The sequence below is a fragment of the Lissotriton vulgaris genome, chromosome 2_1 (assembly GCF_964263255.1).
Source record: "Lissotriton vulgaris chromosome 2_1, aLisVul1.2, whole genome shotgun sequence".
Taxonomy (NCBI): Eukaryota; Metazoa; Chordata; class Amphibia; order Caudata; family Salamandridae; genus Lissotriton; species Lissotriton vulgaris.
This window is the reverse complement of record NC_141687.1, coordinates 1,642,423,251-1,642,444,280: the sequence shown is the minus strand read 5'-3', so window position 1 is coordinate 1,642,444,280 and position 21,030 is coordinate 1,642,423,251. Positions and strand designations below refer to the sequence as shown.

The 21,030-nt window shown below is 48.7% G+C and overlaps 1 protein-coding gene across 12 annotated transcripts in view; it reads left to right on the top strand.

The window, feature by feature from the left end:
- LOC147732987 (protein 4.1-like) overlaps positions 1-21,030 on the top strand; it is a 586,946-nt gene that overhangs the window by 361,942 nt on the left and 203,974 nt on the right. For 8 of the 12 annotated variants that reach the window (XM_086957537.1, XM_086957534.1, XM_086957531.1 and 5 more), the window contains one exon: positions 20,860-20,916. The exons of the other annotated variants lie outside the window; for them this stretch is intronic. In XM_086957537.1, the coding sequence (XP_086813663.1) occupies positions 20,860-20,916 (57 nt within the window). The remainder of the gene's footprint in view (positions 1-20,859; positions 20,917-21,030) is intronic. 12 annotated transcript variants of the gene reach the window in all.

The window sequence follows — 21,030 nt, the reverse complement described above, 5'->3', positions numbered from 1 at the left end:
CAGTCCATCGGTGTGCACAGCACCTGGCCGTGGAGCATGTACAATGTGGATTTTGTTCAGTTTATGGTGTATCCAGAGTGTTTACCAAAAATAGAAAATATATGATGGATCCTATGGATTGAGGTAATTGGGGCCACAACATACCGTAGTATGTCATCTGCGTATAAAGAAATGTTGTCTTCTTGTTGTCATGACCATTTCAACCATCTGATCAGAGGGTCCCCCCTCACCTATGTCTCCAGTGGCTCTAGCATCAAGGCAAATATAAGAGGTGAAGGGAGGGATCCCTGTCTGGTACCTCTGCCCAGATGGAATCGTAGTGTTGTGTGTTGATTGACAACTGTATGCACTGTCGGGTCAGCATGTAGTAATTGTATCCACTTTATGTATATCGGGCTGAAGCCCATATGCTCCAGGACAGCAAATACATAAGGCCAGTCGATCGTATTGAATGCCATCCTAGCGTCGAGGGAAAGTAGGGCCACGTCTTTTTGGACTGTTCCTGCCCTTCCCAGCACCCCTGTGTAGCCGGCGGAGGTTGAGAGCAGTACTTTGTCCGGGCATGAAGCCCGATTCAATCAATCAATCAATCAATCATCGCATTTATATAGCGCTCTACTCACCCAGAGGGTCTCAAGGCGCTGGGGGAGGGGGGTCCGCTACTGCTCGAACAGCCAGGTCTTGAGTTGCTTCCTGAAGGCGAGGTGGTCCTGGGTCAGACGGAGGTGGGTGGGGAGGGAGTTCCATGTCTTGGCGGCGAGGTAGGAGAAGGACTGTCCCCCTGTGGTGGCTCTTCGGATGCGGGGGACGGCGGCGAGGGCGTGGCTGGTCGATCGAAGCTGGCGTTTGGGAGCGTAGAAGTTGAGGCGGCTGTTGAGGTATCCTGGGCCTTGGTTGTGTAGGGCTTTGTGTGCGTGGGTGAGGAGAAGGAAGGTGATTCTCTTGTTGACCGGGAGCCAGTGCAGGTCTCTCAGGTGTCCGGAGATGTGGCTGCGACGGGGGATGTCCAGGATGAGTCGTGCTGAGGCGTTCTGGATCCGCTGGAGTCTCTTCTGGAGTTTGGCGGTGGTTCCGGCGTAGAGGGAGCAGGGCTCGACAAATCCACTCGCCCGCTCGCATTTGCGAGGGAGAATGGATGAGGACGAGCTATTTTTAGGTCCTACTCGCCCTTTCTGGCGAGTAGGAAGTCAAACTAACTTTTGTCCTCTGTCTTTGAAAACAGAGCAAAAGTGACAAGATAACATGATTTAAAGGCATTTTTATTGCTCATTAAGGGAATGAGCAATAAAGATGCCTTTAAATCTTGTTAACTTGTCACTTTTGCTCCGTTTTCAGAGACGGAGGTCAAGTGGGTTGCAGTCAGGTCGAGGGGATTTTCCATGGTACTAGACCAGCAGGACTAGTACCATTTTTCGGATTTGTCGAGCCCTGGGGAGTTGCCGTAGTCCAGACGGCTGGTGAAGAGGGCCTGGGTGACCGTCTTCCTGGTCTCGGTGGGGATCCACCGGAAGATCTTACGTAGCTGCGCAGGATGTTGAAGCACGACGAGGAGACGGCGTTGACTTGTCTGGTCATAGAGAGGGAGGAGTCCAGGATGAAGCCCAGGTTGCGTGCGTGGTCTGTTGGTTTGGGTGCGCAGCCTAGGGCGGGGGGCCACCAGGAGTCGTCCCAAGCGGCGGGTGAGGATCCCAGGATGAGGACTTCCGTCTTGTCCGAGTTCAGTTTCAGGCAGCTGTTCTTCATCCATTCGGCTACCTCTTTCATCCCTTCGTGAAGGGATGATCCGGGTGCACAATTTTGTTGATAATGGGAATCAGTCGGTTGGCCAGGGCTTTGGCTAGGATTTTTATTTATGCATTTAGAAGCCATATGGGCTGGTAGGAACTGCATTCCTACACCGGCTTACCGTGTTTATGAATCACTATGATTGATGCTAGTCGTAGGTCATCTGGGAGGGAGCCTTTTTGGAAACTTTGTAAATACATGGCTCGGAGGGAGGGTGTTACCTTAGAGGCCGTTAACTTGAGCACTTCAGGTGGGATTCCATTGGGCTCTTAGCTTTTCTTGATTTTATTCCCGCAGGACTACTACTTACTTCTCTTCTGTGAGGTCCCCCTCAAGGGATTCTCGGTTCTTCTGGGGTTACGGAGGCGATTGGGATGGTAGCAGGCAAATCTCTGGAGTACATGGCGTTTGTGGTGGTAGCGGGAGTATATATTTGGGTAATGTAGATGGCAAAGGCCTCTACTATCTCCTGTGGGTCTCTCAACTCTACTCCCTTTTCCCCCATTAGGAGGGGGACCCATCTCTGGGCCCAGTCTCGCTTTTCCAGCCAGGCCAGTAGTCTACCTGTTTTGTCACCCAGCTAGTACACTTTGTTGTATGCTCTTTTGCTTGGACCTTGCTGTCTCCGTTACTGGCTGCATATAGTCCAGTCTTTTCGTATTGAGGGCATGTCTGGCAGAATCATCATTTGAAAAACCAAAGGAAATGATGGACGGAGCGTTGACAATACAAGCACTCACCCCCAGTCAACTGATCTGGGTTTAATCCATCACCGTTCTTTAGCCCACTCTGCCACCCCAGTTCAGACATGGCCATATGCAAATCAGTCTGACCCTGTGCCTCATGGGAACAGTCCAGCCCGAACTGCCAAGCCATGCCTTCCCTGGACCGGAAACAAGCTACAGAGGACCGGTTTCTGGCATTTCAGCCGTCTTCAGCCCGGCTTGCTTGAATCCAGTCTCAAAGTGAGCAAGGGACTCACGTCTGAGCATACCCTGCCAACTTATGGCGAACAAAGAAAAATCAAAGGAAATGATGGACGGAGCGTTGACAATACAAGCACTCAACCCCAGTCAACTGATCTGGGTTTAATCCATCACCGTTCTTTAGCCCACTCTGCCACCCCAGTTCAGACATGCCATATGCAAATCAGTCTGACCCTGTGCCTCATGGGAACAGTCCAGCCCGAACTGCCAAGCCATGCCTTCCCTGGACCGGAAACAAGCTACCGAGGACCGGTTTCTGGCATTTCAGCTGTCTTCAGCCCGGCTTGCTTTAATCCAGTGGCAAAGTGAGCAAGGGACTCACGTCTGAGCATACCCTTCCAACTTATGGCGAACAAAGAAAAGCCAAAGGAAATGATGGACGGAGCATTGACAATACAAGCACCCACCCCCAGTCAACTGATCTGGGTGTGAGTGTTTGATTGGTTCAGATGCTCCGTCCATCACCACCCCCTTTTGTAGAGAATCATCATCTGAGTTTGATACCTTCACTTCATCCACCTGGATCTCCCACTCTAGTTTCTCTTTACGGGCCCTCAACTCCCTCTTGTGCCCTACCATTAATGTATTCAGAAAAGGGGGTGGTGATGAACAGAGTGTCTGAATTAAGCAGACCACTCTTACCCAGTCCAAAGATCAGGGCTTGATCCATCACCGTTATTTATCTCACTGCACCATCCCAGCTCAGAACCTGGCTATATGCAAATCAGTCTGTCCCTGGCTGAGCTAAAAAACGGTGTTGGATCTAGCCCTGATCTCTTGACTGGGTGAGAGTATTCTGTTTAATTCAGAGACTCTGTCCCTCACCACCCCTTGTTGTAAATATTTTTGTCCACCCTAAGCGTGGAAGGGTATACTCAGATGTGAGTCCCTTGCTCATTGCACCATCAGGATTCAAGCAAGCCGGGCCGAAGACGGCTGAAATGCCAGAAACCGGTCCCCGGTAGCTTGTTTCCTTCCCAGTGTAAGAATTGGCTTTTGTAGTTTGGTTTGCCCTGTTCCCATCATGCACTGGGACAGGAACAGACTAATTTGCATACAGCCAGGTTCTGAAACTGGGATGGTGCAGTGAGCTAAAAAACGGTGTTGGATCTAGCCCTGATCTCTTGACTGGGTGAGAGTATTCTGTTTAATTCAGAGACTCTGTCCCTCACCACCCCTTGTTGTAAATACTACCATTAATGTAAGCGCTCTGCTTTTGACCACGGCCCGAATGCCCCCCGTAGGGCCCTTCTTTCTCAGGCCTTGGAAGATTAGTGCTCCTGGCTACCGCCTGGGGCAGTCTGTTTTCAGCGCTGCTGGTGTGGTCGTCTGTGAGGTCTTGCCTTTTGTTCGGGGCCAGGCAGCGCCCGTTGAGGGAATGCATTGCCTGCCCTCCCTCACGCTGTTCCTCAGCTGCTCGATGAGGTCACAGCCGCCCGGCGTCGCTATGCAGCCACTCACGTGGGGCTGCGTTGTCTGTTACTGGCAGCGGGTGGTGTATATGACCGCTGCCCACCCCACCCCCCATCCCTTCCCCCACTGCGCTCCTTACTCTATCTCTGCTTCTTCTCTAGACGGCTGCGGGTCTCGTGGGTGCCCCTCCTCCACTCCGCACTCGTCGCTGCTGGTCCTTCTCACAGGTGCCTCGGGCGGATCTCAGCTCCCATTCGCTTGATTCTTCCGACTGGGCTCAGACTGCCGGGTGATTCCAGGCGGCGTTACAGGTATTTTCTGCTCCCTTTGTACCGGATCAGTGATCGGATTTTGGGTTTGCCGGATGGGTTATGTCGCGTTAGTGTGTGGCCATCTTCCTCTGCGGTTGGCCACGCACCTCCCCTTCGACATTTTTAAGTAACCTAGGCTGTAAGTGACCTAAACACCCAAGTCAATATATATCTATTTTACTTGTTGTAGACCTGTATATCGGGGCATATATGTCAAAAGGCACATTCAATCATATGCCTCTTTGCAAATAGCAAAAAGAAAGTGAACTAACAGTGATATTGATTTCTGAGAAATGAATTACCCTTGTTTTTTTTTATTGAATCCTGGAATACCCCGAACAATGAACACATGGCTAAAACAAGCAATATGGGGATTTACAATTGCTTCTTAGCAGTACTAGATAAATGAGTAACAACGTCCCATCGAGACACCAGTTTTACTAAATTGCACTGTGCAAGGAAATTCTGTCACCTTCCAAGTCTACAGGGCTTAACCCCTGTGGAGATAGTTGAAAACAAATGTCTGTGACTGATCCGCATGTAGTTTGCCTATGGTGCCTGAGGCCTGATCACGATTCTAAGGCCTGCAGGGATTGTGCCTTGATGCACCCAAAAGCTATTCGAGATTGGGCAGCTAAGCTCTACATGGCAAAGCACCGCAAGACCCTGTGCCGGGATCCATTAAGGTCTAAAAGTAGGTCCTGCAACCAGTCTTCTTCATGCTCCAAGTCCTTAGGGAAGTCCAAAAGAAGCACAAGAAGACCGAGCCCCGTCCTGCCTTTCTCGGTCCCCGAGAAGGTGCAAAGGCATCATTGTTTCTCTAGGTAATGCTCCTGAAGTCCGTCCACTTTGGAGTCTATTACGACCTTGCTCCCACGGCAACCAGAGTTTCTATTTCCGTGTGCGATACCGCAGCAGGTAGAGGCGTTCTGCACTACTAGGTTTTATTTTGTTGTGTGCGGTTTTATGTAGCACAAACTGGACCCGATGGTATTCGAGCACTTTACATGAGCACCAGTTACATTACGCACGGTCACATTCATTTTTTAGGCACTGGGAGATAACTTGATTTACCCAGAATCACGGGGTGTATAGCCAACGCTTCGGTTCCAGCCTAGTTCCCCAGTACTAAAGTTCGCTGCTCTGGCCGTAATGCCACATCCACTTCCTTTTTGGGTCGTTACTTCCTCCCTCTGGCACGCTTTTGGGCTCCAAGGATTTGAGAGGCATCCCATTTCAGCTTCTGCTGACGGGTTTGCTTTCGGTACCGGTTCACTCCTGGCGCCACAGCCCATGCCAGACTGTAATCCACTGATGACTGCCAACCCATAGTGCTGTCTGACACCGAGACAGCACCTTTCAGACATCAATTGAGGTTGCATGCTCCACTGTCTGAGCCACAACCTTTTTACCACCTTTCGAAACTGGACACAGCCTCTCTACCTCCCACTAGACGTGAAGTTCTCCATGAACTTTTCAGCACTGACTCAGACAATGGGGGCTATAATGCAGGAGATGAGATTGCCCAACTGTACTTAGAATAAAATTGGTGTAAGGATCTCCAAGATGCTAGTCTGTGGGTTGGATAGTTCTCCAGTCACTAGTCTGGTTACCCTCAGGACCTGCCACTGAAGAAAATGCCTCCTTTGCTATGGATATGCGAAGGGAAACAGAGTTCCTTGATCTTCACCTTCCCACTCAGAAGGTGCTGCAGCCTGGTCAGTTGAGGTTTAAGCCTAGACTCATTTAATGAGGTTCTCACTGATATACTCTTGAATACCTTGGCCAAACTATGCTTACCCCCCATCAGCCCAAGCATTGTCAGATCGCCAGACACCATTGCCCTGCTACAGGCTACCCTGCCTTCCTCACTCAACACCCTACTCCAGAAAGCCTTGTCATGCAGGCTTCAGTCAGCAGAGTGAACCCAAAATTGTTTCCTACTGCTTTCCGTAACGTAAACGAACGGCATAGAGACCTGTGGCAAGAGGATTTTTTCCCCTACAAGTTTGGCTCTTCGTCGTCATCGCCTGCTGCCTTTTAGGTCACTATTCTCACTCCCTGTGGGTTTCTGTAGTTCCAGAAGAATACCTGGGCATTCTTTCTCAAAGCAAACACAAGTAGATGATGGACAGAGTGCTGAAACCTTTCAGACACTCGCCCCAAGTCACAGTTCTGGGTTGAATCCATCATCATTCTTAAGCTTTCTTTGCCACCCCAGTTTAGACACAGCTATATGCAAATCAGTGTTGACCCTTTGCCTCATGGGAACAGTCCAGCCCGAACTGCCAAGCCATGTCTTCCCTGGACTGGAAACAAGCATCCTGGCACCGGTTTCTGGCTAACAGCCCTCATCAGCCAGGCTAGCTTGCATCCAGTGGCAAAGTGAGCAAGGGACCCACGTCTGGGCACACCCTTCCAACTTAGAGCAAACAAAGCAAACCGAAGGAGATGATGGACGGAGCGCTCAAACTTTTCAGACACTCACCCTCAGTCACAGATCTGGGTTGAATCCATCATCATTCTTTGACTCACTTTGCCACCCAAGTTCAGACACAGCTATATGACCCTGTGCCTCATGGGAACAGTCCAGCCCGAACTGCCAAGCCATGTCTTCCCTGGACCGGAAACAAGCTAGGGGCGAGTGTCTGAAAAGTTTCAGCTCTCCGTCCATCATCTCCTTGTGTTTGCTCCATTCTTTCTCAGGCCTTGAAGGATGGTTGTGATGCAGCAAAGTTCACCATCTGTCGCAGGCTAGATACTACTAACCCTAGCAGTACGTCCAATGGCACCACTTTGGCTATTTGCAGACATGCATGGATGTGATCCACTGGCTTTTCAGGAGGTTTTCAGGCCAGTCTCATGGCCGTGCCATTTGATAGTTCCCAATTATTTAGGGATAAAGCCAATTCAGCCCGAGCTCTTCAAAGATAGAATGGCCACTGCATGATCCCTCATGCCAGCCACACCAACAGTCCCTCCCTAGTAGTGGCCACCAGTACAGTTAGTCGCTCCCACAGGTACAACACTCTCCCCAGCCCAGTCAAGGCCCTAGAATCCCTCAGACAGAGCTACATGGACAGCAGTCCTCCAAGTCTTCCACAATCCCCGCTGCGCCCCCTCAACCCCCACATTTACCCCCAACCAAACCTCTTTAGAGTGCCCTTATCAGGACACAACTACTCTTTCAGAGGCAGGATCCAGAACTTTCTGCCACAGTCAAAAGCAATTACTTTGGACAGGTGGGTCCTGCAAATTGTTCAGCAGGGTTATGCTTTACCTTTTCCCGAAACCCAACTGCGCCTACCACCATCCTCAGAATGGCTGACGTAGGAACATCTGTCTGTCTTGCAGCAGGAAGTGCGGGCTCTTTTGGCCAAGGGAGCCATAGAGATGGTTCTGGTGCCAAAAGTCAGTCGTGGTTGTTACTCCCGCTACTTTCTGTTGCTAAATAAGGATGGAAGCGTCTGTCCCATTGTAGACCTTTGTCTTCTCAATGCTTTTCTGAAAAAGGAGAAATTCAAGTTTCTAACTATGGCCCAGGTTTTGCCTGCCCTCGTCCTGGAGACTGTATGGTGTTGTTGGAGCTGCAGGAAGCTTAGTTTCACATACTTGTCCTGGAGGCCCATAGGCATTACCTGCTGTTCATTGTAGACCAGGAGCCTTTTCAGCTGGCTGTGCTCCCTTTTGACCTTACCAGCACTCCTCTGGTGTTCACAAGAGTATTGAGCACATCTTCAGAGTTTAGGGGTCCCAATCTCAATGACTGGCAGTTGAAGGCAGGCTTGCCCTAGATAGTTTTCTCCACCTCCAGACTGGTGAACCTTCAGACATCGTTTGGACTTGTATATCAACATGCAAAAGTAACACCTGACTCCTTCACAGACACATCCCTTCATCTGAGCCAATCTGGACATTTTGCAGTTTCACGCTTATCTCTCACAGAAGAATGTACAGGATGTTCAGGCTATGATCCAGATATTTTAACTTCTGTGCCGGAGCTCCGTGAGTAGGACTCTGAGGTTGCTGGGACTGATTGCCTCCTGCATACTGTTAGTCAAACTTTCCAAGTGGCATGCAGGCTCTGAGGGGATTTTTCTGATTTAGTCCAGATTTTGTAGGAGACTGCAAAAGATCTGGAGTGGTGTTTGAGCAACGAGATTGGTTCAGTGGCAGCCCCTCTCCTTACCACACCCAGAGCTCACAGTAGAATGGCTTTTGGATTGAGGAGGCTATATGGGAGAGGTCAAGCTCAGAGGCATCTTGTCTCCAGCAATGACCTGGATCTATGTGGGCCTCCTGCAGCTCAGAGCCACCATTTTATGTTAAAAGCCTTCCTGCTCTCCATCAAAAGGGAGCGGTTTCAGGTGCGCACAAACAATACTGGCACCATGTGGTACTGCAACAAGCAGGGCGAGGTGGAGACGTGGACCTTATACCAGGAGACTTTGCGTCTCTGGACGTGGCTAGAGTAGGACTTGGAATTCTTGTTCACCTTTCTGCCAGTGCCCCTCTTGCCCTGATTTCTGAAGAAGGTTAGGAAAGGACTGACTGGGTCAAGTCATCCTAGTGGCTACAGTGTGGCCGCAGAGAGTGTGGTGTCCAGAACTCCAGGGCATGAGCATCTGTCCTCCGATCAGGAAGAGGATCTCCTGTCACAGGTAGCAGGGCAGAGTCCTGCACACGGGCCTGCATATCCTCCACCACCATGCTTGGAGACTGAGCGTCACCACTTGAGTACTTATATTCCTTCCTCCAGATGTGGTTGTCATCTTGACAGCCAGGTGTCCCTCAGCCTATTCTGTATACTCCTGCCATTGGGATACTTTTGTAGCGTGGTGCACTTCTAAGCATATTGACCCACTCCTTGCATCTCCAGTTGTTATGTGGTTTCCTAAAGGGTTACAACATATGGTTGGTCCTCCTCCTTTCGTAATGCCTTAATAGGACAAACATTTGGTCCTCATATTAATCATGTGTACACCTTTTGAACCCCTTCACAGTTGTTCTCTCAACTCCTTACTGACAGTCTTTCTTGTCGCTATAATATTAGCTCGGCAGGTCAGCGAGCTTCAGGTCCTTTCTGTTAAACCGCTATATATCATGTTCTACCCGGGCAAGCTAGTCCTCCAGTCATGAGCGTCCTTCCTTCCAAAGGTGGTGACTCAATTCATATTGGTCAGACCATCACTCTTCCAGCATTCTTTCCGCCTCACCCCTCTAAGGAGGAGGTAAGGCTTCCCCAGTTGGATCTGAAAAGAGCACTCAGATTCTGTATCGACTATCTATATCAAAGACCGTCGGACGAATGATCAGCTCTTTATCCAGATCACTGAAGCAAAAAAAAGGCAAAGCTGTGTAGAAAAGAACGATCTCCTGCTGGAGCGTGCACTACATTCAAATTTGCTAAGCACTCGATAAAAGTCAGCCTCCTAAAGGCTTGCGTACTCACTCTATCAGAGCCAGGGCTTCTACTACTGTGTTGGTCCAAGGGGAGGTACCGGTTCGAGACATTTGCCAAACCATTGGCATCACTCCATATGTTAATGAGGCATTATTGTTTGAACAGCCAGGTCTGACGGTAAGGGCATTTTCCCTCTCAATCCTTTGGGAATGTACTGGTTTAAGCCAGTTTCTGGACCCGCCATCTAGGAGGTATTGCTTGGCCTCTAATAGAGACTTCTAGCCACAGTTTCCTTACCTTGGAATATACCCCAGTCATCAAACCGGATGTAGACATTTTCAAGCCATACCTCGGTACAGCGATATGTGGTGTTGAAGAGGTCGGTGTTGTCCACGCCCAAACAGTTGTGCATCATGCCCATATAGATGCCACCTCAGTGTACTAACAGCAGAACATTTCTTTCGGCACTGCCAGTGAAGATCCCAAAAGAGCTATATCAGTCCATTTTCTTTGGACTATATTTTCTACCTTTTTTGAGTTCGCAATTAGGGATGTTCCCTAAAAAAACTGTGATGTTTAAACCCTGTAGTACTTGTCACTTGTGACAGGCTCTCGCCTCATTTGCCTCTGGTGCCAGGCCACAACTCCAAGGCCTGCCTCAAATGTTGCGCCATGAATTCCAGGGCCTCGCTGAAGATCTAGGTCTCCCGATACCAGTGGACTCTGCAATCCTTCAGGTCCCTGCTACATGGAAGGTCCTGGGCTTGTTCGCAGAGCCATTGCCGATGCTCATCGCGCTCAAAATGGTTGGGTACGTTCTCCCCAAAAAAAAGTCTTTTAAGTCGAAGTGCTTTTTGACGTCACTGTACCGATCCACGTCTTCGGACTGACTAGGCACGCTACAGGTCTAGGCCCTGCTCCCATGAGTCAGTTGTAGAGCTTGAGTCCACTCCGCAACTCCCAGAATTTCCCAGACCAGGAACGAAGATCACCCAGTTGAAGGGGTTTTGATGCCATGCACCTTGAATTGTGGGAGAGCCAACTCCTCTGCACAACCTTTAGGCCTCACTGATTCGGTAGAGGCCTACATTACAGCCCCCCCGCCCCCGCCCCCCTCCCTTTCTCACCACCCACTGGATTCCTACAAGCGTGTTCACACTTGCTGCCAATTAGGCCCTTTGGATCCGTCCCAGTCGCAAGACTGTGCCATGCCCCGAAACCCATTCCAGCTGCGCTGTTTCTAATAATAATAATAATAATAACGAGTTTGTAGAGCGCTCAGTAACGCCATCACGGCGTGTCCCCGCGCTAACACTGTCCAAGAAATCAGCATACAGACGGCCCGGATTAAGAGGAGTAAAGATGAGTTTTGATCAGGGCCCTAAACCGTGTTTCGTTGCTCTCCAGTCTCAGTGCACAGGGGAGTTTGTTCCACTGTTGGGCTGCTTGGAGTGCAAATGAGCGTCCACCCATTCTAGCCTTCTTAATTCTAGGCACTATCAGCAGTCCGGTGCCCTCTGATCGAAGGGACCTGGTTGGTTCGTATCTGCTGATTAGGTCCCTGAGATAAGTCGGTGATCTGTCCCATACGATACGGTGACAAAAGAGGAGGCACTTATAACGCACACGTTTCTTTACAGGTGGCCAATGAAGCGCGTCCAGTGCTTTTTTTGAGTTGGCTCTCCTGGGTCTTCTTAGCACCAGTCTGGCGGCGGAGTTTTGTATGACTTGTAGGCGACCTATGCTGCCTTCGGTGGCCCCTAGGAACAAGACGTTGCCATAGTCTAAACGCGAAGTTACTAGTGCTTGCGTTAGTGTTCTTCTGGCCGATGGAGGGAGGAGGTCTAACGTTTTGTTAAGAGTCTTTAGTACTCCAAAACATTTGCCTACAAGACGCCTGATGTGGCCATCATAAGAGAGTGCAGGGTTCATCCAGATCCCTAGATTCTTTGCCTCCTGACATGGTATGGGGGTAGGACCCAGACATGAAGGCCACCATTCATCCGACCAGTCATCCCTTTTTCCCCCTACCACCAACACCTCCGTTTTAGAGCCATTAAGTTTTAAACAGTGGGCGTCCATCCATTCAGCTAGGGCCTGCATACTGGTACATCAGCACCGACCCCATTCTTATACCCGACCCTAATATGGGTCCGGATAGCCGTCATCCGACATTGACTCTGGCAGCAGCCAGAGCACAACCTTTCGAGTCAGAGCCAGGAACAACTTTCTTCAGTAGGCCCTGTGGGGACTAAGATTGGGAAGGATCTCAGGATCCATTTGAATATCCCAACCCCATGGAAGAGCCCGAGGATAACTAGTACAAGGAACTGGCGAATGCAAGTGGTGTGAGCACTTCACAAAACACTGGCTTAGTCTCTTTTCCTAGTGTGGCTATGGAGGAAGAAAAGGGTGGCTGAAGACCTGGACTTTACTCCGCTCTCTGTGGCAGTGAAGACGAACGTCTTGACAGAGGTGCTTTAGTCTGGAGTTGCCCCTACAGATCCTCTCCTCCCTTTTAATAAAGCCCTCCTGAATATCCTGCTCAGGATATGGGCATGCTCACAAATTGATTGCCTGCTGCACTGCCCTGATCCTGTGGACTCTGTTTTCCTCACCAAACACTCCACCCCGAAGAGTCTTGATTAGCCAAAATTACATATCCAAAATCAAGCCTGGATTGTTCCCTACAACTCCACAGATAGGCAATCCAAGAGGCTGGACACAAGAGGCTGTTCTCTTCCACCACCCTTGCACTGCAGTTGATAAACACTTGCATGCCTTGGACCAGTATCCCCAAACAGTTTGGGATTTGGTTGCACAAGTGCTGCCCATGGCCTCTGATACATCCTGACTCGGGCTATTGCCGATGGCAGGGATACAGCAAAGTTAATCATGTACCGCAGACTGGATATGATCTACATAGTCAATGGCACTCCATCACCACTCCTGGTTGAGGTCCACTGGCTTTTTGGGGGATATTGAGGTAACCCTCGTGGACATGCCCTTCGGCACGCATCTAATTGGTGACAAGCCAGACTCTGTGCTACTGTGTTGCTAGGATGCTCCTTGGCCCTGAGCTAGCCCCACTCTTCCCTTTGCCCCATCCGTGACTACGGTAGGGGCTACCAACCGGGTCATTTTTCACCTAGCCACCATCGCCAACAGACTATCCAGTCCTTTTGTGGGCACAAACGTGGTTCCCAGAAGCCCCATGGGTGACAAGGCCAGCGACCTACCTGGTCTGCCACCCACCATTCCAACCACAATTTGTCTAGCAGGGTTACCCCTCCTGTTCTCAGACACCCTGCCATCCATGTCACCATCCACAGAACAGCTGACGGAGGACAACATCTCCCTGTTATATCAGGAAGTGTAAGCTCTTTTGGCCAAAGTAGTCATCTAGATGGTGCCTGCCGCAGAAGTAGGTCATGGTTGCCATTCCTGCTACTTTCTGGTGCCTAAAGAAGGACTTAGTCCTTCGCCCTTTACTAGACCTGCAACCTCTCAACTTCTTCCTGTAGAAGAAGAAATTCAAAATACTCATGTTATGTTATGTTATTTATTCTTTTGTATAGCGCAACGGTTACTCAAAAAGAGTGTCCCGGCGCTTTAGGTAAGGAGAACTGATTCGCAATAACATAACACAATAAAAAGAGAGTACAGAACAAACAGGTAAAAAAGGGACTCCTGGGTGGTCTACTGGGTGAACAACCAGGTTTTAAGACCTCTCCTAAAGTCAAGAAGACTAGTAACCCCCCGAAGTGGGAGCGGAAGCGAATTCCACATCTGTGGAGCCAGCAGGCTGAAGAAACGGCCACCCAGGCGCGCTCTCTTAACTCGAAGGACAACCGCCAGGAGCAAAGATTCTGACCTCAGAGAGCGAGCCGGATGGTAAAAGGCCAGTCTCTTTTGGAGATGCTTTGCTCCCACAGCGTGGAGAGCCTTGTAGGCCAAAGTCATAGCCTTAAAGGCGATCCGTTTGCGGATGGGTAGCCAGTGCAGCGTCAACAATAGACCCGAGACGCTGACACGTCTGTTTAGACCAAAAATGGCCCTGGCCGCCGCATTCTGCGCAACTTGAAGCCGCTGCAACAGGTACTCTGGTAGGCCCAGGTAGAGAATGTTGGCATAATCCAACCTGGAGCCTATCAGAGCCTGCACAGTCAGCCTCCTGTGCTCCTCCGACAAAAGAGGCAAAAACCTCCGTAGCATCTTTAATAGACCGAAACAGGTGCCGGTCACCCCAAGGATCTGGGCTTTCATAGTCCGCCCCTTGTCCATCTTAACCCCCAAGTTTTTAGCCATAGTGGAAGAACCGGACGGAGGGAACATATCGATGGGCCACCAGGCCTGCCAGCTAGGCTCCGTATCGCACCCGAAAAAGAGTACCTCGGACTTATCGGAATTGCACTTGAGGCTGTTCAGTTGGAACCATGTGAACACAGCCCCAAGGCAATTCCGGATACTCCACCCGTCAAAGTCTGCCCCTCTCTCGCAAGAAAAGAGGAGCTGGTTCGTGTTGAACTTGCAGGACACCTATTTTCACATACCCGTTCTGACAACCCACAGACCTTATGTGTGGTTCAAGGTGAGCCACATCCACATTCAGTATGCCGTGCTCCCCTTCTGCCTTACCAGCACCCTTTGGGTGTTCACAGATATGATGGCGTTGGTTGCAGCCTTTCTGCAAAGGTTGGGATTCCAGCCTTCCCCTATATCGACAACTGGCTGTTAAAGGGTGCTCACTCCAGGCAGTTGTCGCCCACCTCCAGACTATGGCAGACTTCCTGCATTCACTGGGGTTCACTATCAACGTTCCGTAGTCAAACCTGTCTCCCACTCATACACTCCCTTTCATCTGAGCCATTCTGGACACAGTGCAGTTTATGGCCTACCCTCCGGAGCGGCGAATCTAGTACATTCAGACTGTGATACTCATGTTTCAGCCTCTATCCTGGACTTCGGTGAGACTGACTTTGACGCTGCTGGTAACACATTCCCACTGGCAACACATGCCCGCTTGTATATGCAGACTCTGCAGTGGGACCTAGACCCCGACTAGGCACAGGTCAGGGGAATCCCTCCGACCTGGTCCAGTTGTTGGTGGAAACTGCCAAAGACCTGCATTGATGACCGTGATTGGGACAGGGGCAGACCCCTCTCCATTCCCCACCCAGAGCTCACAGGGGTGACAAATGTGAGTCCCTTCTGAGATGGGGAGGTCAAATGGGAGAGGTGGAGGTTAGAGAGACTGGTCTCTGGCTGAGTCTCAGCTCCACATAAACCTCTTGGAGTTCAGAGCGGTTCGCCCTACATTGAAAGCCTTCCGTTATTCCATCACGGTGAGGCCACTTTAGGTGTTCACAGACAGCACCACCTCCATGCGGTACTGCAACAAACAGGGCGGAATGGGGTCGTGGACCCTGTGTCAAGACACTCTTGACATGGCTGGCACACTAGGACCTCATCTCAGTTGTACAACATCTGAAAGGCTTTTACAATACCAGAGCGGACAAGCTCAGCCGCCGAGGCCTTGCGGATCCCGAATGGCTTCTACATCCGGAAGTGTGGTGATTTGTGTCTTCCGCGACTGAGGAGAACTTTGGTTAGAACTATTCGCCACTGCAGAGAAAGCGTTATATCAGCACTTCTGCGGGCTGCAGTTTTCAAAGCAGCTCTTGCTCAGAGACGCATTCTGTTTTGAGTGGAATTCAGGCCCCCTGTACACAAATCCGAAGATGCCAAGATCAAGAACAACTGGGTCCAAGTCATCCTAATGGCTCTGGATTGGGCACAGAGAGTATGGTATCCTGGACGTCTGAGCATTAACATCGGTTCTCCAGTCAGGATGCCGCTTCGAGAGGATCCTTTGTCGCAGCAACAGGGTTCTGATCCTGAACATGCGCACACTCCGTCTTCATGCAAGGAGATTGAGCGTCAGCAGCTGACCTCCTTTTACCTCCCTTCAGAAGTATGTGATGTCATTCTGACAGACAGGCATCCCCCACTAAGACCATGTACGCCTGCCATTTGGACAAGTTTATGGTTTAGTGTTCTGAAAAAATGTTGATCCCCTCTCCACTTTTTTCTGAATTCCTTGTGGTTTGTTCACTCTTTAGCCTGGCAAGACTTTGCTCTGGGCACAGTTAAAGGGAACCTTTTGGCTATTTCATCTTTTTTTACGGTTGCCAGATAATCTCCTCTGTTTAAGTCACCAATTGTGGACTGTTTCTTAAAAGGTCTCCAATACTTTTTTCCTCCAAAACCCTTCATTGTGCCCCAGGACCTTAATTTGGGTCTGATGTTTTTGATGTGCTAGCTTTTCGAGCCCATGCACAGTTGCCCTCTACACCTCTTGACCGTCAAACAATTTTCTTAGTGGCCATTACAATGGCCACAATTAGCGAACTTCAGGCACTTTCTGTGACCCCTCCATATTCCAATTTCTTCACTGATAAACTGGGTCTAAGTGCTCTTGCATCCTTCCTACCAAAGGTGACAACATTTTAACATGTCGGCCAGAACATCACACTGTCAAAATTTTTTGTTCTGCCTCACCCTTCTAAACAGGGACAGAGACTTCATCAACTGGACCCAAAAAGAAAGTTGTTATACATTGTACAGGAGTAACTGAAGGACATGATGTTTCAGCCAGGGCTGCTGACTTTAGAACTTGGGCACCAGGTTGGAGTTCCGGATTCGGCATATCACTTAATCTCCTTGTGCCTAATTAACAAACCTGACCTAATGTTATGTAACTGGTGCTCACAGAAAACTTGTTAATACCCTTGGGCAGAGTTTGTGAAAAAAACAGAAGCACAGTAGAAAGAGCAATACGAGTCCGGTCAGGAGCAAAGAAGTACAGGCTAGACAGTAATGTGAAGCGTGGCGCTTTCACTGAAGCACACTGTGCTTGAAAGACATGCGAGGGTAGAGAAGCATACAAGGGAGACCGCTGGATAAAACATACACTCATGGAATGCTTCAGGAAAAATAAACAAGTGACTGGCCTAGAGGGGCGACGACAACAAGCAACCAAGCGGGAAGGCGAAAAAAAGGACCAAGACAAGTGTGACCCGCAGAAGGGCACCTATGAAGATATCAAGTAGTGTTTCGTCAATGCTCATAACGAAAAAAGAGAAAGTAAAGCCGGCATGCCGCGGATCTAGGCTTACAGAAGGGATGGATTTGATCACTTTCCCTGCACTTCCCATGCTTAACCCGCACATGGGTCATTGGGCTTTTTCCGGGTGGGCGAATTGAGTTCACTCACTGAGGCACACAATGAAGTGCCACAGTTGTCTTGTAGGGCGACAACACGCATTCCAATATGGTCTCTCTCCTATGAAATGGCGACTAGGCAGCTGCGACGGGTCTGAAGAGCCCTTGGAGCATAGATTACCATGTGTTCCGATGTTGTTTGTCTTCTTCCCTTGTCCTGAAGAGGCCTAACTGGACAGGCCAAAACGGGTTGACCTTTTGGATTTGAAGGAGTCCGACTAAATCATCTATTTTCTCAAAAAATGTTGATACACACCTTGTCGCTGCGGGCCAATTGTTTCCTTCTGTGTGTATCTGTATTGGATTACCCCATGTATGGACTGCTACTTAATACTAAGTTCTGCAGCCATATTGACAGATTGTTTGGAAGAGAAACTAAGAGTATTTATATGTGTTGTACCATGTTATTGTAGGATGTTTAAATAATAAGTAATGTTGTGTATGTACCTGTTTTTTGTTTAAAAATACACAGCCGGCACTTGGAGATGGTCTGTGCTTGTGATTGAAAATCATACAAGCAAATGTTGTCGTGTATAGTGACATACTGTACTAGTGATTGATTAATATTTATTTTCACTAGCATAGTCATAATTCTGTCCGTTCCCACAGATTACCATTTTTTTATATGCCGGCCAATTAGGATTAAACAAATAAGAGTGGCAATGAAGCCAAAGAATAGTAAACGATGGCCGCCTCCAAGCCCCTTGTTGTATGCAATATCTCTCGCAAGAGAGAGCACGTGCACTGCTTCTGGCAAGAACTAAAAATAGAATCCCCCCACTTAGATCAGTTCTACATGCCACTGCCAGATTTCTTTGAACCACGAACTTTCTGGGACTTGCTATCCCTGTACTGGAATTTATTAGATGCCTCACAAATGAGGCATACTGCTTTAACCTCTTCGCCGCTAATGACAAGGGTAACTCGTCATGGACTTTCCATTGATTTCAATGGAAAACAAATGAGTAGTAAAATAATGCCTTAGCAGCCAAGTGGTTAAGAGAATCTCCTCCCTTACACATAAAACTTTGAACCTTCAATCTTGAAATTCTCTCTCCCAGAAATGATGGTTTTGTGGAGGCTAACTGCTGCAAAAAAAAACCTCTCACCAATTCACGTTTTAATAAGCTCGCACTTTGCAGACGCTACTCCGGCATAACTTCCAGAGAATTTGGACTGCCCTCCCTATTCATATATATTTTTTTTAATTATATTTTTTGGGTAAACGTAGGGCATCATAAAATCACATGGTATACACATTGTTTAGCATCCAGTTGCACAATTACCTTTAACATAACTTATGAAATAATTATCCGTGACAGCAGGGACGACCCCAGCGACTGTACAATACAACTATACAACTCCACCCCCACCCCCCACCCCCCTCCCCCCCGTCTCCCTTTAATCGGACATTTAATCAGTCTCCATTCTTGGTGGTTCACAGATATACCCCCTGAATTTATTCCAATCTCCCCAAACTCTTCCCCATTTTTGAGGACACCCCCGATGCACATACGCCGCCCTCTCCGCCACCATAGCTTTATCCATATCTTTACACCACTCTTGCAATGTAGGTGATTCTCCTGAACCCCACCTCCTCGCAATATTCCTTTTTCCTTTTAGCAAACATAAGTCCCAGTGTTACCCAATCCTGCCCTGGGTGGCTCAGGTCATTTGGTTCCCACATATTTAGCCAGCATCGTTTTGGTTCTGGAATCAGTGACACCTCCATAGTTTGTGATACAGTCCTCATTATCTTGACCCAGTACTCCATAATCTTTGGGCACTCCCATAAAGTATGATAGAAAGTACCCTCTTCCCCACAGTCTCGCAGTCCGGATTGATGTGAAGCTGTCCCTATTCTGCAGAGGGTCACTCTAGTGTAGTATGTACGGTGAAGTACTTTGAGTTGTACCAACCTCAGTCGCTCAGGTAAGCATCCTCTCGAGGAGACGATAGTGCCTCCTGCCACTCAGAGTCATCAAATTCCCCAAAATCCCTGGACTATTTCTGTCTAAGTGCAAACATGGGGTCTGGCAAGTTGTTGACCAGCTTACGATAGGTGAGGGAGGTGGTCCTTTTTTGCATATATTCGGTCAACAATCTATCTTCTAGAGGAAAAGTTAAAACCGCCTGTAGTGCGTGTTTCATCTATGTGTATCTGAAAACCTCTGAGGAGGCAAGTTCATATTGGACCTTCAGGCGTTCAAACTGGACCACTTCTCCCTTCCTCCAGAGATCACCCACCGTTGATATACCTATTGCATCCTATTTGTCAAATCCTTTACTATTCTTGAGTCGCCCAAGCCGTTGAGAAGTCCAGAGTGGTGTCATTTGTGTGATGATCCCCCCGCCATCCTAGTTTGGCATGTGCCTTATACCATATGTTAACTGTGTGTGCTGTTGGCCCAATCAGTAGTCTGGTTTTGCTTCTGTTATACAGTACTGACATGCCTTTTCATATTTTTTTAAAGTAAGTAAATATATACACAGTAGTCAGGAGGTGGCAGCAGCAATCGTTCACAAGGGTCTGCCATGATAAAGAATGCATACAGCCCAACAAGAAAATCGTTAAACATGACCGATTACCCACCTCTGAGGCACATAAAATCTAATAAGTAGTACCATTTCCTACTTCAAAGTGTATTTAATATACATCGTATTCACAGGAAATACTGTTTCTTTAAGTTTCCCTTTGGTCGAAGCATACTTTGACTGTGACTTCTGCAGGATATTCACAGAACGTTGGATTTACTTTTACTATACAATGACCAGCCATATCATACAGTACCAATCATACCGCACAATTATAGGTTGTATCATACTATACAATGACAGGCCATGCCTTACCATACAATGATAGGCCATAGCATACCATGCAATACTATTACACTATACGACAGACCATACCAGGGCCAGCTTTAGGGCAGTGCGGCTGTTGTGGGCGCTGACCTGTGGAGCGGTGACGACCTCATGGGGGGGCTGTGTTTAGCAATAAGTTATGATTGGAGAGATGAGGGGCATTTATGTCCGGTGGTAGTGAGAGAATCTGAGGGGGCGTTCATGTGGTGTGGGGGCGCCAAAAAATGAGTCTCGCACTGGGCGCCACCAGCTCTAAAGCCGGCCCTGGACCATACCATACTATAAAATGACAGGTATACCATATTAAAGAATGACTGGCCTTACCATACCATACAACATAACAAAAAAAACCTTAACAAAGCCAATAGTTGTCACATACGTGAGACCCATTGTCTTTGCCAATGCTTGCACAATAAGCCAGTGAGACAGATTACCAGAACCTCCGCTTCACTTTCAAATCTTGGAGACGAGACAACGTGCTTTAGCTTTTTGACTACATGGCTTTGGAAGCTGGCCGGAACGGTTGCAGCGCCTGTGGGCTCTTGTGCTTAAGGTGAAATGCAGTTTGCGCAAGAGAACCCTATAATATTGCTGATGGAGGCTACTTTTCCAATCAGTGCTTATCGATGATCTAAACAAACATTAATGGTTGTATTATAATAATTCTGAATGTTTAAGTTTCGTGTATCCTTGTATTTTGTTTGCGACCCTTTCATGGCGTGAGATTTCTCTTTAAATAAGCAGAATAGGTATTTTCTATTAATAATTTTCATCTGTAACATGGCAATTTAACTCTGTGCGTGCTTTTGTGTAGGTCCGTGTGAAGGTAGCCCCCGTGCTCCCCTCCGAGAGAAAGGTCGGTGGGTCAGAGGTAAACTTGTTTGCTATCTTCTTGCTGACTGTGCTTCCAACCCCAGAACCTGCTCTTGCAACTGCAGCAAGGAAAGCTCAGCTGCAGCAAGCTGCTGAAAAGGCGATTCATTTT